The 21135-nt window shown below is 36.8% G+C and overlaps 1 protein-coding gene across 1 annotated transcript in view; it reads right to left on the bottom strand.

Moving 5' to 3' along the window:
- Positions 1-370: 370 nt before the first annotated feature.
- The window catches only part of LOC121372511 (E3 ubiquitin-protein ligase SHPRH-like), a 47980-nt gene continuing 27215 nt past the window's right edge, over positions 371-21135 (bottom strand). Inside the window, exons 16-32 of the mRNA XM_041498864.1 lie at positions 20392-20474; positions 19685-19811; positions 17216-17392; positions 16261-16368; positions 14396-14526; positions 13740-13913; positions 12862-12930; positions 9584-9714; positions 8700-8779; positions 7613-7756; positions 7094-7195; positions 6165-6239; positions 4672-4860; positions 3952-4044; positions 3447-3533; positions 1912-2087; positions 371-1596 (exon numbers count right to left, since the gene is read on the bottom strand). Coding sequence (XP_041354798.1) covers positions 1401-1596; positions 1912-2087; positions 3447-3533; positions 3952-4044; positions 4672-4860; positions 6165-6239; positions 7094-7195; positions 7613-7756; positions 8700-8779; positions 9584-9714; positions 12862-12930; positions 13740-13913; positions 14396-14526; positions 16261-16368; positions 17216-17392; positions 19685-19811; positions 20392-20474 — 2142 coding nt within the window. The 3' untranslated portion in view covers positions 371-1400. The remainder of the gene's footprint in view (positions 1597-1911; positions 2088-3446; positions 3534-3951; positions 4045-4671; positions 4861-6164; positions 6240-7093; positions 7196-7612; positions 7757-8699; positions 8780-9583; positions 9715-12861; positions 12931-13739; positions 13914-14395; positions 14527-16260; positions 16369-17215; positions 17393-19684; positions 19812-20391; positions 20475-21135) is intronic.

Genomic DNA, 21135 nt, shown 5'->3' with positions numbered 1-21135 from the left:
GGAATATCCAAACCATAGTCTTACTGATCACATATTGCACACATTTAAGATGTGCACACATTGCTTATCATGACATAAATATGATACATCTCTAGCGAAAGTTGAGTTGTATAGTATCTGAAAAAAGGGCCATAACTCCAAGAACAGATGACAGTAGGACGGAGACAGTTCAAGGCTAACAGTATAGCACAAACATAAACCTCACTTAGTCTAATCAAATAAATGAATAACACAAATGTATTCGGAAATATTTGATAAAAAGAAGGCAGACAAAGAAAAGACAATTCATGATTTCAAATTTTTAGTGGATAGTGGAATATGCTAAACAGAACAAATGTACTCACAATAAAAACACAAAACATTTCCAAAATACATTAAATAGAAGATTTTATTTACATATGTAAAACAAACATACATGTCACAAGTCATAACAGTATTTTATGTAAATACTAACAAATTTATTTTTACAAGAAATAACATTAGTGGGCTCTAAAATGTTTACTGATGTGAATTAATTGGAATTCATTAAATAAGTGGATTCTGGTATTTTCCTGTGAATAACAACATAGTGTAGTCTCTTTTCTAAAGCAGCTGGGAAGAAGGAATCACAACATATGAAAATGTTTAGAAAGATCAACTGAAGTGATGCCCTTGCAGAGTCCAGACATAAATTGTTTTTTCAATAATCAAAGGAATATAACTGGTTTCCTGAAACAATTTATTAATATAATAATTAATAGCACTACAAACTGTGCAAAGAGCATCAAATTGAATGTTTTCAAGTTTCTGATGTACATATAACATACAGTTATCTCAAGTTACATCAACAAGAAACAAAGAACAAAAGAGTTATATATATACTAATTTTCTAGATAACCTATATATACATCTGGGCCCCATTTCATGAACCGATCTTAGCTGCTAAGATTGCTTTGTGGAACAGGGCCCTCGTCATTTAACTTGCTTTTTAAAATTAAATCATTATTTTCCATTTTTGGAAAAACGGTCTCAAAGTCTGTGGAATATTAGAGTGGCACATGATTTTGTTACAGATTACAAATTGTATAAAATTGTGTAGCATAGCAAAATAATTTATTTTTGACTGATTTACATTGATAAAGGTTTTAAAATTGAAAAACTATTTTTATATTAAAATCACATAGTTCAAAATACACATACATCATGTTCTCTCATCCTTGCCATGATTCCATTTTCCACAATGACTTGATTTTCTGCCTTTTATCAAAAGATAACATTCTATTCAGCTTCGTACTGATATTATTCCATCAAAGTAAATCGTATAACAGCACAAACGTTGCATTTATTTGTTATTAATTTTAATCATATACCAGACACAAAAATGTAACAGTGAAAAATACAAATATTGCAAAGTCTACAATCTATCCCAGACTGATAGCTTCATCTTCCACATGGTCATCGGCTGTGACCTCCTGAAACAGAGACGTCAACTGTCCAATTGTCAAGGCCACCTCGTGGGTGTCATGGACGTCAGATGACTTGGACATCGACTTCAGCATCGTGTTGATGCGCTCCTCAATCGTCCCTCGCACAAGGAAATGGTGGATTTTAGTTGGTCTGGAACAATACAGTATGGAAACATGTCAATTGCTGAAACTCTGCCATGGTCAAACAGAATATTTGTTAGAAAATAATTGTTTGCAATTTGTTTTTTAATTGATTTTTATTATAAATGTCAGATTAATTCAATAAAAATTGTCTTTAAACAGGTTAAACTGTTGGTACATTAAGCAGTCATGACACCATAAATTTTTTAGTTGGATATGCCTCACACATTGTGAAAACTGCCATAAAATACTAACAAGAATACTAATATATAGCATATAACTCTAAAGGTAATTAGACACCAGTAAATGTATGTTGTGTGCACACCTGGTTTGTCCGATCCTGTGAACGCGCCCGATGGCCTGTAGCTCCTGAGCAGGGTTCAGAATGGGTTCAACTAGCAGGACATGCGTCGCCTCAATCAGATTGAGACCATTAGAACCAGAGTGGATGGGCAGCAACAACGCTGTGATGTCATTCTCGCGAAATGATGTCAGATTTTTCTTTAAATAAACAAAATAAAGAGGTATAACATTGTGTGCAGAGTGGAATGATAATTGTAACAATGAAGACAATCACCATAAATGATGTCTATCATTTTACCAATGTGAACAAAATATATTTATTTACTAAAATAGAATGTAAAACACATTACTTACAGAATATGACACACATTGTGAACATGCAGAATATAACACCCATTACAAATATTGTATACGATACCCATTATATATGATATCCATTATATATGATACCTGTTGTATACAGGATGTGACATCCATTATATATAGGACATGACACTCATTAAATACAGATATGATGTAAGGGTATAACAGGTCGAGAACATTTACAGATTATGACGCCCATTATATATAGGATACAAAACCAATTATATACATTATTACATAATGAGATTATATCTGTATTGTTATTGGTCGAAAACCAGTTACATGACCATCCGTAAATATGATACTGCCTTCAGTCGGTCCCACCAGTCCGATCAAAAGTGATATTGCCATGTGAGATTTAACCAATAAAAACAAACAAAAGAAAAAAGTCTATCCAATTAATGAGTAGGTAACATAATGCAACGTCAGCTGCTAATTTTAATGTAAACAACCAGACATGTGACAAAATGCTTTGCTATCCTTCCACAAAAAGAGTTCCAATTCCGAAAATATCACAAAATCAAGGTTAGCACTCGTCAGATTTTGTAAGGAATATCTCTCAGATTTGGAAACGTACATGATACATTAAAACGCAGTTGGATTCGGTACTTCCAGAATTTTATGTTACAAATAAAGAATGCATTTGGAGGTAATCGGTAATTGTTCAGTATAAATGTATGTTCAGATTTATCACATTTTGTGTTTTATTTTGCTATTAATATGATATTGACACTTTTCCTGGTTATAATGTCTCTAATTTCATTTTTGTCTTGGTAATGTTTCAACTGTTTATTTCTGCATTCCTCTGCGTATCATACAACGTCATATGATTACGTGACGTCACTAAATCCCATCAGTTTTAATGCATTGCGGGAAATTATAAGCATTGGTGTATTTTTATTTTAATAAACAAAGCAGGAATGTACGAGTCTTATGGATGACATTATGTAATAAAACAATTATTGACCACATTTCAGGCAATATCATGTTTTATGGACCAAAGAAATTGATGTTGACCTCAGCCTTTAGCATTAGTCAATATCACTTTTTTCGGTCCATAAAACATGATATTGTCCTCAATGACGGTCATTAATTGATAACAATATGACACCAATTTTATATAGGATACTGGGTATGACAGTTGTAGAACATGTATAGGATATGGCGGACGTAGAACATGTCCAGAATAAATACCTGGAATTTTCCCGGTGTGTGTAATGAGACACATGAGATGTTGTTTTCTGTCAGAGCTTGTTCAATGATTCCTAGAACATCCTGCCACTGAACACAAGAAAAACTCTCTGTATTATGAACACAATACACAAAACAGGTAGCAACTAAACTCATAATTTATAGCACATACTGCCATTGAACACAAGGAAAACTTTCTCTTTTAATGTACACAATAAACAAAACAAGAAAAACTCACTTATTAACAGATATTTTGAACTATTATAAAAACAAATCATGTATGGTTAAACTGTTTTTCTTTTACTAGATAATGTGACACTGTGAAGATAAATATGTATTAGTAAAACATTCTTCGCTTTTACAATAAAACAAAATACAGTAGTCCTGAGGTAGACTGCACTGTTGAGTGTTTTAGATTTGCTTTTAAATTTGGACAGTTTTAGACAATAACTTAGTGTTGATGAGAATAAAGTTTGAATCTCTTAGTAACTCTGAAATGCAATCTTACCACGGAGAAGACGAGAGCTTTAGCTTGAGAGTCTGTCTTGTGAATCTCCAACAGACACTTGACAACTGCTTCCACCTTTGTAGAATGACTGCCCTGAAGAAAAAATAAACAAACAGAAAATTCTGGTCAAATAACATAATTAGAAACCACTCCAGTAATACTATTCTAATCTAAACACACCTATAATAGTGAAATAATAATGTAACTTGCTCATGAAGGCTTATTTCAACAATAACTGTTAAGACCACCCATATATTTATGTAAAGAAATCAACCTGCAGACAAATATTTATCATCTCATCATTCATCCCGATTTCTATTTATCAGGAGAATATTATTAAACTGAAAAACCTTATTGTGATGACAGACTTAATAAAAGATGCTTACTATTCGAAAACAAATGAATTAATAAATCATCTATGCATGAATACTTGAAAATGATGTCTGTACAAATAAATGAATGTACAAACGAATGAATGAATGAATGTACAATTAAATGAAGGAAGGAAGGAATTATGGAAGGGATTATGGAAGGAATTAAGGAAAAAATGAAGGAATGAGTATGAACACCTTGGCATCATGAACAAAATAAATTGGCTGTAGGAAGTGAAACAATAATGAAAGAAAGAAAAGATGGAAAAAGTAAGACTAATAAAAGCTATTAAATTACAAAGGTGTGGTAAATATACAGAGAGACTGACTGCCACATGTTGAGACTGACCTTGACACACACATCGCTCTCGGTCTGTTGGTTCTTCTTGGTGCTCACATATGAGATCTCTCCGTAGTGGGTGCTGTTCCGACACAGAGCACACTTGATGGCACGACGCCGACCCCCCACACTGAAGTTATCCACCATGATACGGATACACACCAAACAGAAACAGTGACCACACTGGAGCACACTCCACTGAAAACAGAAATAATATTATACAGTGACATCACTGGAGCATACTCCACTGAAAACAGAAATAATATTATACAGAGACATCACTGGAGCACACTCCACTGAAAACAGAAATAATATTATACATTGACCACACTGGAGCACACTCCACTGAAAACAGAAATAATATTACACAGTGACCACACTGGACCACACTCCACTGAAAACAGAAATAATATTATACAGAGACCATACTGGAGCACACTCCACTGAAAACAGAAATAATATTACACAGTGACCACACTGGAGCACACTCCACTGAAAACAGAAATAATATTATACAGAGACCACACTGGACCACACTCCACTGAAAACAGAAATAATATTACACAGTGACCACACTGGCGCACACTTCACTGAAAACAAAAATAATATTATACAGTGACCAGACTGGAGCACACTCCACTGAAAACAGAAATAATATTACACAGTGACCACACTGGAGCACACTCCACTGAAAACAGAAATAATATTATACAGAGACCATACTGGAGCACACTCCATTGAAAACAGAAATAATATTATACAATGACCATACTGGAGCACACTCCACTGAAAACAGAAATAATATTATACAGTGACCACACTGGAGCACACTCCATTGAAAACAGAAATAATATTATACAATGACCACACTGGAGCACACTCCACTGAAAACAGAAATAATATTATACAGTAATATCACTGGAGCACACTCCACTGAAAACAGAAATAATATTATACAGCGACCACACTGGAGCACACTCCACTGAAAACAGAAATAATATTATACAGTAACATCAGCGCAGAACACTAAATACATACAGATTAAACAATTTAATACAGGAGAAAAATACTTGTCACTAAAATGACACCGAAGACAAAATGGTGACCGAAGACAAAATGATGACGGTTTATAGTCATATTCAGAGTCTAAGGAAACGTTCAAAAGGCAACAATTTCGTAAGCAATATATTAAGCATAACAACAGTAGACAACAGAGATGGAGTAACAACTTGACATAACAATACCGTTTACCTCATTTTCATTCTCAGGAAGAAATATACTCAAGCATAAATAGTGGAAATACCATCATCATACATAGCATCAAGTAATTAGTATTCTCGGCATCAGGTAAGAACAAAACAAAAAGTGGGTTCGATCTTACAACCGGACCACCCTAGTCAACAATTCTATTGACTGAGCTAGATCCCACCACTGATACCATGAGTGACAGTATTTTATTTTAGCCAAGTACAAAAGGGAGATAATCAATGTATCAAAGGTACCTCTGCTCCAAGTTCTCGCTGACAGATCGGACATGGTTCTGGATTCATCCCATCTCCCTCAGTATCCAGCTGAGCCTGTCATGTAAAAACACACTATATGTTATATGAGGCTATATACTACAAGGCCCATCTCCCTCAGTATCCAGCTGAGCCTGTCATGTAAAAACACACTATATGTTATATGAGGCTATATACTACAAGGCCCATCTCCCTCAGTATCCAGCTGAGCCTGTCATGTAAAAACACACTATATGTTATATGAGGCTATATACTACAAGGTCCATGGTTAAACCTTTTTAGAAAGTTAAAGTTTGGCTGACAGGTTAAAAGTGTGACATCACAGTTTTGCACATACATGTTTTTGACACAATGTCTACTTGTAATTTATTTTTGCCAATTGGAAAAGAAAAAAAGAGACGCCATATTACCTTTGTGAGAAAGACGAACATCACAAATATTTCAGCTAGAAAATGTGATCTCTATGTACTTAAATTTATAGCCAAGGATTCTTCAGGAACCCAGCTTATGCCCAGTGGTAGGACATTGCAATTTTTATATTTTAGGGTTAATTGAGCAAAGATTATATCTGGGATAAATGAAATTTGTTTTGTGACAACTACTGCACAGAATATAAAGAATACAAAATAATCAAAGTTTTGTAACTACCGGTATTACCATTTTCCTTAATTATGAACTTAACGAATACATGTCAAAATAGTTCAATATGGCATCTGATGTCATCTGATAATGTATCTTCAGAATAGTTCAATATGGCATGTGATGTCATCTGATAATGTATCTTCAGAATAGTTCAATATGGCATGTGATGTCATCTGATAATGTATCTTCAGAATAGTTCAATATGGCATCTGATGTCATCTGATAATGTATCTTCAGATATCTACTGAACTGTAAGAACACACACAAACCTTCGCCAGATTCTCAAGATAGAAGAGCTGACCGAGCCTCTTTCTGAGATCACTACTTCCTGTGGCCTTTTCGCCGATCAGTTTCATTCTCTGAAGGTCAACCTGAAATACCACAAAAATTATTAAACAGAATACACACATTGATAAATCAGCAGCTATAAGGTGTCTAACTTCAGAGATTTATCCAATACTTTTTCGCAGGGTCTCAAGTCTGATAGGGATTGGAAAAATTAGTGCTACTTAATCCACAAGTGAAATGTTTTTTAGGCTACTGAATGATGCAATGTATCCTTGTTAAAGTAATTTATCAGAACACATAATTACAAAAATATTTATACATAAAATTTTGAATTTTCAATGCCACTTTCTTTTGGGATGTGGCTTATGTTTGGTACTGCAGAATGATTGCATAAATCACTGCTAAGATACAGTAAATATGAGACTTGGTCTAAACTTGTGAGAGAACTTTCTGGACAGCACACTGTTTAACAAAGCAGTATAATTTATAACTACTTGTACCTGTCCTTTCTCCAGCACATGAGGTTGAGGTATTTCAGAGACAGGTTCATCGGCTAACCTCACCCTCAGTCTGGTGGTCGCCATGTCCAGCTCATCTAGAGAAGAAACCTGCTCTCGTGCTGCCAGCCAAACTGCTCGGAGATGCTGTAAGTAAAAACAGGAGGGACAAAATTTACAAGACCAATTTTAACTACATTTATTCTCAATGCTTGAACACTTGTGTTTAGAAAAACAGACTGCATAAATTTGGCCTGAGATGTTTGTACATCACATATGAATTATAAAACCATATCTTTACACACGACAGCCCAACAGACGTTTTCACAAAGTCATGACAACACACTCCTGTGAATCAATACAGGATTACCACTCACACAGTAATCCAGGATGTAAAGTTAATCATTGGTGTGAATTGGTGAACTGTCAAAAAAAGAGGACATCTAGAGGGGTTCGGGAAATTCTTGAAATCCTAGGTTAAAATCTGTGCCATCTGACACAGTTTGGAGGAAAGGACTATTAAAATGCGAGGAAACACAATGTTCCATGAGAGGAAAACAGCTGATCCGAGGAGAATTGCCACCCCTGGTTAATGCAGAAAAGTAGGGCTAGCTTTGGGTCAGTTGAAAATATCACCAAATTATCTATTAAAATTCACAAACTGCAGAAATCTAGTTATTTCCTCACAAAATATCAATTATTACATGAAATTATCTATTAAAATTCACAAACTGCAGAAATCTAGTTATTTCCTCACAAAATATCAATTATTACATGAAATTATTTCACAAAATTGAAATAAAATTTACAAATTGTTTTAAAAATTCAAAAGTGGTGAATTTGGCAAGTGCCAGAGCTAGTCTTGAAAAAATGTGTTCACTTATTAACTGTAACTAGAAAACTATTTGACTATTTGTGAAATATTCTCATCAAAATCCTTCATATCAATGAAAGAAGATTTTTCTCCCACATTTACAAGTATTGTACACTAAGATCAGAAACATGTTTTTCATATACCTTCAACATACTTTGAAGAGACGTGCATTAAACAAATATTAGCAATCCCTAAGTCTAGAGTATTCACACTTACCTTAAATTCCTTCTTGAGTGTGTCAAACAACTTGATATGAGTATTACCAAATTCTAACATTTCTTTGAATTCTGCTGGTACTGAAAAGCAAAATGTTGTACAAATTGTATTAAATAAGTTTCAAAGCCTGATCATCAATATTTTGTGTACAACAAGTGGCCTCTCAACCGGTAAACTCTAGCTTTAGAGTTGTACATATAGGGTAATGCCCAAGTAACTCTCCATTCTTGAAAAATATACATTAAATATATTTGGGAATGTTAATTACTTCTGGATAAAAAGTGTGCATTACCAAGACAATGGACAGATTTTCAATAGGGCAGTGCATGCATTTTAATTATATTTATCATATTAACTTCAATATACCCAGTACTAGAATGATTACCAGATGTACTACATGTTAATAAACAAGATCTACAATTAACACATAACTAATTTGTACATTAGCAAATTATCAGTGAATAATAAAAAACCCATAAAATTAGTCATTTAGTAACACATCAAATTGTAGACACAAGCTATCACTTGGACTTACATCTGTGTATCCTGGCAAAGTTGTAGACATAAGCTAGTGTTTAGACTTACATATGTGTATCCTGGCAAAGTTTTAAACATAAGCTATCATTTGGACTTACATCTGTGTATCCTGGCAAAGTTGTAGACACAAGCTATCACTTGGACTACATCTGTGTATCCTGGCAAAGTTGTAGACACAAGCTATCACTTGGACTTACATCTGTGTATCCTGGCAAAGTTGTAGACACAAGCTATCACTTGGACATACATCTGTATATCCTGGCAAAGTTGTAGACATAAGCTAGTACTTGGACTTACATCTGTATATCCTGGCAAAGTTGTAGACATAAGCTAGTGTTTGAACTTACATCTGTGTATTCTGGCGAAGTTGTAGATGGTTTTGACAACTCTCTCGAGCTCACTGTCTGCCCACGTGCCCTGGCGCCGGGTGTTCACCTGATAGTGAGTGTCGTCCCCATCCGCCACCGTCATCAAACCACTGTGTCAGAAAAACACACAACAATATAACATGTATTCACTATAATTTTCTGCCTCTATTTCATTAACCCACTTACACTGTTTTATATCCATCAGCCACAGTCATCAAGCCACTGTCAGTCAAATACACAACAGGCTTTAAAGATAACATGTATTAACTATAATTTTTGCTTCTATTTTATTTATTGGATACTGTTTTACATCTATGGGCAACCGCCATCAAGCCACTGTGTCAGTAAAATACACTAAAGGCTTAAAACATAACATATTCATTATAATTTTCTGCTTCTATTTTATTGGCCCACTGTGTTATACACACTTATACACACAAGAGAGGAGCCAGTGACTGCGAAGGGAACAAGCATTTTGAGAGTACAGCTGAAGCAATACACGTCCCCACCAAACTCAAATGTTTTTCTTATCTCCCAAATTCAACGGCCATACTTCTGTGAATAGTGGGTAAATCACCATAAAAGTTAAAACTTGATCAGTAACAGTACATGATAAAGGTATATACAAAATTTCATATTAATATTTCAAGGCTTTCTAATAATAAACATCCGAAAAACATATTTTCACATCTCAAGGGCCATAACTACATTAAAAATGGGTAAATCGCCATGAAAGTCACACTTGATTTGTAACAGTACATGATAAAGCTATACACAACATTTCAGGTCAATATCTCAAGGCTTCTAAAAAAAAGATCTGGAAAACTATATGTGGGACAGACGGACGGAAAAACAGACAGAGGGAGGGACAGAAGGACAGAGATGAGACCTATAGTCCCCGCCAGTTAAACTACTGTCAGTGGGGTAATAACAATGGACTGCATAAACTGCACGTATACATACTAACGGTGGTGTAAATGAAAGGTTATCCATGGTTTAAGCTAAACTCCCATTAACTTACTTTTATGCATATGGGACCAGGTGTTTTACCTTGAGGTGGGATATCACTAAACACCCATTAACTTACTTTTATGCATATGGGACCAGGTGTTTTACCTTGAGGTGGGATATCACTAAACACCCATTAACTTACTTTTATGCATATGGGACCAGGTGTTTTACCTTGAGGTGGGATATCACTAAACACCCATTAACTTACTTTTATGCATACGGGACCAGGTGTTTTACCTTGAGGTGGGATATCACTAAACACCCATTAACTTACTTTTATGCATATGGGACCAGGTGTTTTACCTTGAGGTGGGATATCACTAAACACCCATTAACTTACTTTTATGCATATGGGACCAGGTGTTTTAACTTGAGGTGGGATATCACTAAACACCCATTAACTTACTTTTATGCATATGGGACCAGGTGTTTTAACTTGAGGTGGGATATCACTAAACACCCATTAACTTACTTTTATGCATATGGGACCAGGTGTTTTACCTTGAGGTGGGATATCACTAAACACCCATTAACTTACTTTTATGCATATGGGACCAGGTGTTTTACCTTGAGGTGGGATATCACTAAACACCCATTAACTTACTTTTATGCATATGGGACCAGGTGTTTTACCTTGAGGTGGGATATCACTAAACACCCATTAACTTACTTTTATGCATATGGGACCAGGTGTTTTACCTTGAGGTGGGATATCACTAAACACCCATTAACTTACTTTTATGCATATGGGACCAGGTGTTTTACCTTGAGGTGGGATATCACTAAACACCCATTAACTTACTTTTATGCATATGGGACCAGGTGTTTTACCTTGAGGTGGGATATCACTAAACACCCATTAACTTACTTTTATGTATATGGGACCAGGTGTTTTACCTTGAGGTGGGATATCACTAAACACCCATTAACTTACTTTTATGCATATGGGACCAGGTGTTTTACCTTGAGGTGGGATATCACTAAACACCCATTAACTTACTTTTATGCATATGGGACCAGGTGTTTTACCTTGAGGTGGGATATCACTAAACACCCATTAACTTACTTTTATGCATATGGGACCAGGTGTTTTACCTTGAGGTGGGATATCACTAAACACCCATTAACTTACTTTTATGCATATGGGACCAGGTGTTTTACCTTGAGGTGGGATATCACTAAACACCCATTAACTTACTTTTATGCATATGGGACCAGGTGTTTTAACTTGAGGTGGGATATCACTAAACACCCATTAACTTACTTTTATGCATATGGGACCAGGTGTTTTACCTTGAGGTGGGATATCACTAAACACCCATTAACTTACTTTTATGCATATGGGACCAGGTGTTTTAACTTGAGGTGGGATATCACTAAACACCCATTAACTTACTTTTATGCATATGGGACCAGGTGTTTTAACTTGAGGTGGGATATCACTAAACACCCATTAACTTACTTTTATGCATATGGGACCAGGTGTTTTACCTTGAGGTGGGATATCACTAAACACCCATTAACTTACTTTTATGCATATGGGACCAGGTGTTTTACCTTGAGGTGGGATATCACTAAACACCCATTAACTTACTTTTATGCATATGGGACCAGGTGTTTTACCTTGAGGTGGGATATCACTAAACACCCATTAACTTACTTTTATGCATATGGGACCAGGTGTTTTACCTTGAGGTGGGATATCACTAAACACCCATTAACTTACTTTTATGCATATGGGACCAGGTGTTTTACCTTGAGGTGGGATATCACTAAACACCCATTAACTTACTTTTATGCATATGGGACCAGGTGTTTTACCTTGAGGTGGGATATCACTAAACACCCATTAACTTACTTTTATGTATATGGGACCAGGTGTTTTACCTTGAGGTGGGATATCACTAAACACCCATTAACTTACTTTTATGCATATGGGACCAGGTGTTTTACCTTGAGGTGGGATATCACTAAACACCCATTAACTTACTTTTATGCATATGGGACCAGGTGTTTTACCTTGAGGTGGGATATCACTAAACACCCATTAACTTACTTTTATGCATATGGGACCAGGTGTTTTACCTTGAGGTGGGATATCACTAAACACCCATTAACTTACTTTTATGCATATGGGACCAGGTGTTTTACCTTGAGGTGGGATATCACTAAACACCCATTCATTCTGTGTGAAGAACAACCAGTTACATTTGTTACAACCTCTGTTTATTACATAAAATGCTTACCGCTCCACAAAGGAGAACAATTTGCTTTCGTATTCATTGAAAAGCTCATCAACTTGACAGAATGGACAGCTGAAGAAGAAAGGAAGAAATATGAAATATTCAAGACTCCATTGATAAATTAAAGAAAAGATGATGTTTAATCTGACGTTTAATCTCCGTAATACTGATATTTTAAATGAACACAATTCCCTATTTCCTATGAGTCAAAGTAGCAAGACTAAACCTGAAAATGAATTAATATATATTTGTTTTCATAATATGTGACTGCATCTGTGAAAAATGGTACAGATGAGGAAAAATGGACAAATATTATTTTAGTATTTTTGTAATATGCAGTGGTCATAACAGTACAACGTCAACATATCCTGGCCTAAAGATATACGTGACACCGGAAGTCTTGAAAATTTCATTATATTTAGAGCCATCTCTATTTTAAAACAGTCAGAATGCAATGGTGTAAATGGTAGTATTTAAGGTAATTAAAATACAGTGGAACTATCATTTCATCACTAAATATAATAAACACATAACAACTAACAGAAGTACAATTTACATTCATGTAATGTATCAAATACTTACATACTAATAACATATTTGCTTTATATTCAATATGCTCAGATGGAATTGAATTTTCAAAAAGTCTTCAATTTTTAATTAAAATAAATATGTAAGATATTTTATTTCTATTCCATATTTTTTTTTTAAATGTTTACTATCATGACTTTTGAGATGAGCAATATGCCACTACCTCTCTGACCAATCCTGATTTTCATTAATAGTTTTTTATAATGTTACACAATATCTGCTAGTGGAATGATTCACATGTACACAAATAGACATCCACTAGTCTAAGACAAACCTTAAGTTAAAATACTTACGTCTTGAGAATGTCAGCGTCCGGTCGCAAGCAGCACTCCACAGTTTGGTTTACAGTTTCCTGGGACGGTTTATCGCTGATCTGCAGAACATGTGATGTCAGTTTTTTGTGAGAAGATTCCAAAGCTGTCAGTTGAGAATAAAGAACGTACTCCAAACCGTGGAGATCTCGAAACCTGAAACAATGCAAATTAGCAAACAAACTTGATATGAAAATATAGAACAAGTTATACATAACATTATTCATTTAAGTGGGTGACAGTCAGAAAATTAACTAATAAATTAAGATAATTTTTACTGCAGAGATTCAAAATATGGAGCAATATGAAGATTTGTTTAAATACTGTTTAACGACAGCACAAGAGCACATTGATTAATTAATCATTGGCTAGTGGATGTCAACCATTTGGTAATTCTGACATGTAATCATTAGAGGAAACCCGCTACATGTTTCCTAATGTAGCAAGGGATCTTTTATATGCACTTTGCCACAGACAGGAAAAAACATACCGCGGCCTTTGACCAGTTGTGGTGCACTGGTTGGAGAATCACACAAAAAGATAGGAAGTTTACATACAATAATACAACTGTTCACCTGTATATGAGACTGTTCACTTGGTGAGATACAAAGTTTACATACAATAATACAACTGTTCACCTGTATATGAGACTGTTCACTTCGTGAGTCTCAGACAGATCTTCTCGAATCCTCTCAATCAATACTTCCTCCAAGTGGTGACTTTTCACCCAGTCTAGTACCTCATTCCACCAGTCACTGCCATCAGAAAACTGTAATCAAAACATACCTCAGTAAAAGCCAGAGTCCAAGGGATGACACTTCATTCAAAGATCATGTTCCATCAATCACTGTCACCAACTATCAAACCAAGGGATGAGACTTCATTCAAAGATCATGTTCCATCAATCACTGTCACCAACTATCAAACCAAGGAATGACGCTTCATTCAAACATCATGTTCCATCAATCACTGTCACCAACTATCAAACCAGTGATGACGCTTCATTCAAAGATCATGTTCCATCAATCACTGTCACCAACTATCAAACCAAGGGATGAGACTTCATTCAAAGATCATGTTCCATCAATCACTGTCACCAACTATCAAACCAAGTGATGACACGTCATTCAGATATCATGTTCCATCAATCACTGTCACCAACTATCAAACCAAGGGATGACGCTTCATTCAAAGATCATGTTCCATCAATCACTCCAACTATCAAACCAAGGGATGACACTTCATTCAGATATCATGTTCCATCAATCACTGTTACCAACTATCAAACCAAGGGATGACACTTCATTCAAAGATCATGTTCCATCAATCACTGTTACCAACTATCAAACCAAGGGATGACACGTCATTCAGATATCATGTTCCATCAATCACTGTTACCAACTATCAAACCAAGGGATGATGCTTCATTCAAAGATCATGTTCCATCAATCACTGTCACCAAATATCAAACCAAGGGATGACGCTTCATTCAAAGATCATGTTCCATCAATCACTGTTACCAAATATCAAACCAAGGGATGACACGTCATTCAGATATCATGTTCCATCAATCACTGTTACCAACTATCAAACCAAGGGATGATGCTTCATTCAAAGATCATGTTCCATCAATCACTGTTACCAACTATCAAACCAAGGGATGACGCTTTATTCAAAGATCATGTTCCATCAATCACTCCAACTATCAAACCAAGCGATGACACTTCATTCAGATATCATGTTCCATCAATCACTGTTACCAACTATCAAACCAAGGGATGACACTTCAATCAAAGATCATGTTCCATCAATCACTGTTACCAACTATCAAACCAAGGGATGACACTTCATTCAGATATCATGTTCCATCAATCACTGTTACCAACTATCAAACCAAGGGATGATGCTTCATTCAGATATCATGTTCCATCAATCACTGTCACCAACTATCAAACCAAGGGATGAGACTTCATTCAAAGATGATGTTCCATCAATCACTGTCACCAACTATCAAACCAAGGGATGACACGTCATTCAGATATCATGTTCCATCAATCACTGTTACCAACTATCAAACCAATCTCAACAGATATGACAAATACAAGACAGTCGTGACCAGCACTTTATCTGTATGTAACAGATATGACAAATACAAGACAGTCGTGACCAGCACTTTATCTGTATGTAACAGATATGACAAATACAAGACAGTCGTGACCAGCACTTTATCTGTATTTAACAGATATGACAAATACAAGACAGTCGTGACCAGCACTTTATCTGCATTTAAATAACAAGAAGTTTGTACAGTGAAACCTCTCAAGACTGCACACTCTTAAAACTGGAATTCCCTCAAAACCGGACATTTTATAGAGTCCCTTTTTAAAAACCAGGACTGAACCTAACCGATCTAATCCAGATCCCTCTAAAAAGCAGACATTTGTCTTGGTCCCAAGGGTGTCCGGTTGAGAGGGGTTTCACTGTATACATGTATCTATCATACCTCGGACTGCAGTTCTCGCACATTCGCTTGCACGGGTAGCAGGTTCTCCATGGCACTCTCAACCTTAGAGCCAACCTTGAGCATGTACTTCTCTCTTAGTTCTTGTGCCTAGAGGAAAAAAGGAGGAAATTCTTCACAGATCACATGGCAGACTGAGACAGCCACAAATTGTTCATCATCAACCAAAAATGCTTGAGAAAATTACACCAAAAGATGAATGGCAAATGGGCTAGATGAAATGTCATCAAGTATCATCTGAGCAGACACCTTGCTACAATTACAAACTCTGGTGTCAATCGATACTCATTGATTCAACTATCCTGATAAGACCACATATAAATAGTAACAGCAAACTGTGACTGCAACAAAAACCCTCATGTATACAATCCGGACATTTACCATGTTACTGGCAGTCAATCTAACATTACTGAGTGTATACCACCAAATCAAATCCCATACACAATTGTGTATCCCAGTCACCCTTGAAGTCAATCAGGAAAAAAAGGAGTTGAAGCTGCTCGTTTCAGAGGGTAGCGTCTATGACTACCCTACTTTTGCACAAAATTTTAAGTACCTTTTTTTACAGGTACCCCATACATGTTTCAAACACAAGGCTACTTGACACAGTGGTCCTAGATGAAATAAAACTGCATACATTTTTTGCCCAGATGAAACTTTTTTTTTAACAAACACAGTCACATTTATAACCAATGGCAGGGCTTGTGGTATTAACTGCTCTATGAAAACTTTGACCCAGCCAGATATTATCTGGCTTAGTACTACCTATAGACATTCAATACCACATTACATGTTTCTTTACACAGGCATACCTACTCCAGTAGTGAATTACATTGGATCTCAAATACAATGTGTTACCTTATTCCATCAGTATATAAAACATGTGTTATAAGAATTGTTTTAAATATTTGTGTAATTTATTGCCATGTAGCGCCACCTGTTGTAGAAGCTGGTCATCTCGGAGCGTTGGGTCGACTCCGCCAGGTTTCAGGGTCAGCAGCTCGTGTAGGTTGTGCATGGCGTGCAGCTGTTGTAGGTCGTCGGTCCGCAGTTCCTTCTTGTGTTCCTCCACAGAGCGCAACACATCTCTGTACTTCTCTACAGCATCCACGTACTGAAAACAGTATCAGATATAAGAATAACTACATCTCTACACATCTCTGTACTTCTCTACAGCATCCACGTACTGAAAACAGTATCAGATATAAGAATAACTACATCTCTACACATCTCTTTACTTCTCTACAGTATGCACATACTTAAAACTGTATCCGATATAAGAATAATTACATCTCTGCACATCTCTTTACTTCTCTACAGCATCCACGTACTGAAAACAGTATCATATATTGATTTATAAAAAGTGCATTATATATATATACTACTCAAAAGAATTTAAGGGTCAAAAATTTATAACCAAATAAGTTTCAGAGTGTATTAGATTGATGATGTAAACTACACCAAATTTTTTATTTATTGTTCCATATTTACAAAAAACCACAAATAAACGTCACTGTATACAAGTCACATGACATGCTGTCAAAGTTAAAGGTTGTCAAACATGGATTTTACACATTAGAACATTCGTTTAATAGTGTGTGAATCCACCCCTGGCGCGAATACACTCGACACATCGTTGCCTCATACTGTTGATCAGACATCTGAAGAACTCTTGGGGAATGGCCTGCCACTCTGCCATAAGAAGTTGACCCAGATCATGAAGGTTGGCCGGAGGGGCATGGTTATCCCGAACTCTCCTGCCCAATTCCGCCTGGGTGCTCTATTGAGGCCAAGTCAGGCGAATATGCTGGCCAATCCATCCTGGCGATACCTTGTTGTCTGAGAAAGTCCGTTACCACCCTGGCGCGGTGGGGTCTGGCATTGTCATCCTGCAGAACTGCCCCGCCGCCAATCTGCTGAAGGCCTGGGAGAACCAACGGCCAGATAATCTCATTCAGATAGCGGATTCCATTCAGATTGCCATCCACCACATAGAGGGGGGTCCTGTGGTGGATAGAGATGCCGCCCCACACCATGACGCTGCCACCACCGAACCGGTGACGTTGTCTAACGTTAACGTCAGCGAAGCGCTCCCCAGGACGTCTGTAGACACGAACCCGACCATCGTTGAACTGGAAACTAAACCTGGACTCATCAGTGAACATCACTCGACCCCACTGAACACGTTGCCACCGCAGATGAAGCATGCACCAGTGACGTCTGGCCGTTCTGTGACGTGGTAGGAGTGGTGGTCGAACAGCCTGGCGACGGCAGCGTAGATTATTGGCTCTCAGACGATTGCGTATGGTTTGATCAGACACTCGAGTTCCAGTCACAGTCCGCAGAATGTCACGTAATCGGCGTGCAGTGGTTGTGCGTTGACGTAGAGCCATATTGGTGATGTAGCGGTCCTCTCTATTTGTAGTGCTTCGGGGTCTTCCCGAACGTGGACGATTTCGAACAGAATTCGTTGCTTGGTACCGTTGCCACAGTCGGCCAACGACACTCTGACTGACACCAAGTCTCAGAGCAACATTTCTTTGCGTATTGCCATCCTGAAGCCAAGCAATAGCCCTTCCTCGATCTTCGATAGTCAGTTGAAGTCGTACCATTGTCGAATTTGGAGTGTGCACCGTACACGAACGCAAGCTCCAATTATACGGAAATTCAGCATTGGGAACATGGAATACACGTGCAAAGCGTGCAAATGAAGCGCTTTGTGAAAAAGCAAGTTATGGGCACTTAGCAGACCTTTCGCTTTCGCCCTAATTTACGTGCAAATGTAAGCATGTTTTCGCCATTAGAACTAGTCGACAGTGTCAATGACAGTGGATTTTAATTCATTTATGGGTTGCTTAGACCCACTTTCGTCAAAATGGAACAATACCATGCGTGACATTATGGTCTAGCTAATATAATTGACATTCAGAAAATAATGTCGAAAATATCGTCTGACCCTTAAATTCTTTTGAGTAGTAATATATTAAGAGCAGTAAGAAAAAGATGGCAAGATAGCATCACTTAGTATACAGTACAGTTGATTTAATGACACCACTAGACCACATTGATTCATTTATCATCAGCAATTGGATGTCAAACATTTGGTAATTGCAACAAATAGTTTTCAGAGGAAACCCGCTACAGTTTTCAATTAGCAGTCAGCAATCTTTTATATGCACTTTCCCAAATGGACAGCACATACCAGTCTTTGATACATTAATCGAGGGGGACTAGTTGGGGCACACACAAAACAGCAGTCAGAGAATGGGTCCACCAAGGGGATTCGATCTTTCAATCTAAGCACCTCAGGTGGAATGCTCTACCGACTGAGCTAGAACCCACCCCTTCATTGTAAGTAATAATGATGACTTATGACTGAGGTTATCTCCCCTGTGTAAGTGATTACCTCCTCTTTGATGATGTGTATGGCTGCCAGGCCATTAAGAGCAGCCACCAGCTGTCGGTGTGCCTCCTCACACTCCACTCGCACTTTCTTTGTGAGGGACTCAAGAAGCTCTTCCATGGTTAACGTGCTGGAACAACAAAATACATCACCATAGCAACCAAGTGTACAATCAGTCCATACAGCACTAAAGAAATAGACAAAACTTGTCCTATGAAGAATTCAATATACAACTCATTATATAAATATTGCTATGCATGTATATGATAGTGACATAACAAATAATTTATACAGTTTGTACAATGATATAGTCAAGAAGCCTAATAATAAATTCAAGCAACTTATTTTGGGAGCACTTCCCTACAGACAAGGCAACACATATCACAGGTCATGGTGAGAAATGCAGCTTAACTCTTGTACTTTTGGTTTAAACAAAACCTAATGAAACAAATGGCACTCTATTGCATTTTATCTTAAACTTGATTTTCACACCTATACCTAATTACGGTTCAAGCACACTGTCCCTGACACACACCTCAACTGTATGTGCTGAATGTCTAGTACAGGAGTTTACAGTTAGTTGTCTGTGAGAAAAAAAGTGTTGTAATGGCCCCACACCTCCCTACTGGGCTGTTAAAATGTGTGCCAGAAGTTTGATGGCATAAAAACACATGACAGAGGTCGGTAACATGACATCATGTTAATCTCACCTCTTGTGCAGGGGCAGGAACTCACCACGAACCGCTTGAGGGTGACAGCAAGCCTGTCTCAGCTTCAACAGAGGATTCAGCAACTGTCAATGAATGATATTGTGTTTTAGTCGTATAATATAGAACAAACAGTAAAACCTCACTCGATATGTGGGAGTCTAGACTCACAATCTGGTAGAACTGTCACTCGGTAGGATATTCAATTATTTGTGTTGATCTAGACTACTTAATTAATAGTCCTTCTCAGCAGTGAATGGAATTTTCAGATTATGGTATACACTACAATATATTTCTTTCTGAACCAATTGTTTTTTAAATTGCAGACAAAAATAGTGCTTTTTCTTATTTCCAAACACTTCTACTTTTCTTTTTCTGTTAAATGAAACTGAAAGTATTTACAAAAAACAATGTTCATGGAGGCTGGGACAGACTATAGATAGTGTGTTGCTTGCTATCGCAGACCTATTTGGTGATTCCAGTCAATAAAATGTCAGTTGTATTGAAAAATACATTTTAGTATTGGTTACACAAGACTAACAAACAGAAGAAGGAGGATATATTTAACAACGCACTCAACACATTTTATTTACGGTTATATGGCATCGGACATATGATTAAGGACCTCACAGATATTGAGGGAGAAAACCCGCTGTCACCACTTCATGGGCTACTCTTTTTGATTAGCAGCAAGGGATCTTTTATATGCACCATCCCACGGACAGGATAGCACATACCACAGCCTTT

The sequence above is a fragment of the Gigantopelta aegis genome, chromosome 4, assembly GCF_016097555.1.
Source record: "Gigantopelta aegis isolate Gae_Host chromosome 4, Gae_host_genome, whole genome shotgun sequence".
NCBI lineage: Eukaryota > Metazoa > Mollusca > Gastropoda > Neomphalida > Peltospiridae > Gigantopelta > Gigantopelta aegis.
This window is presented reverse-complemented; position numbering and strand designations above follow the sequence as displayed.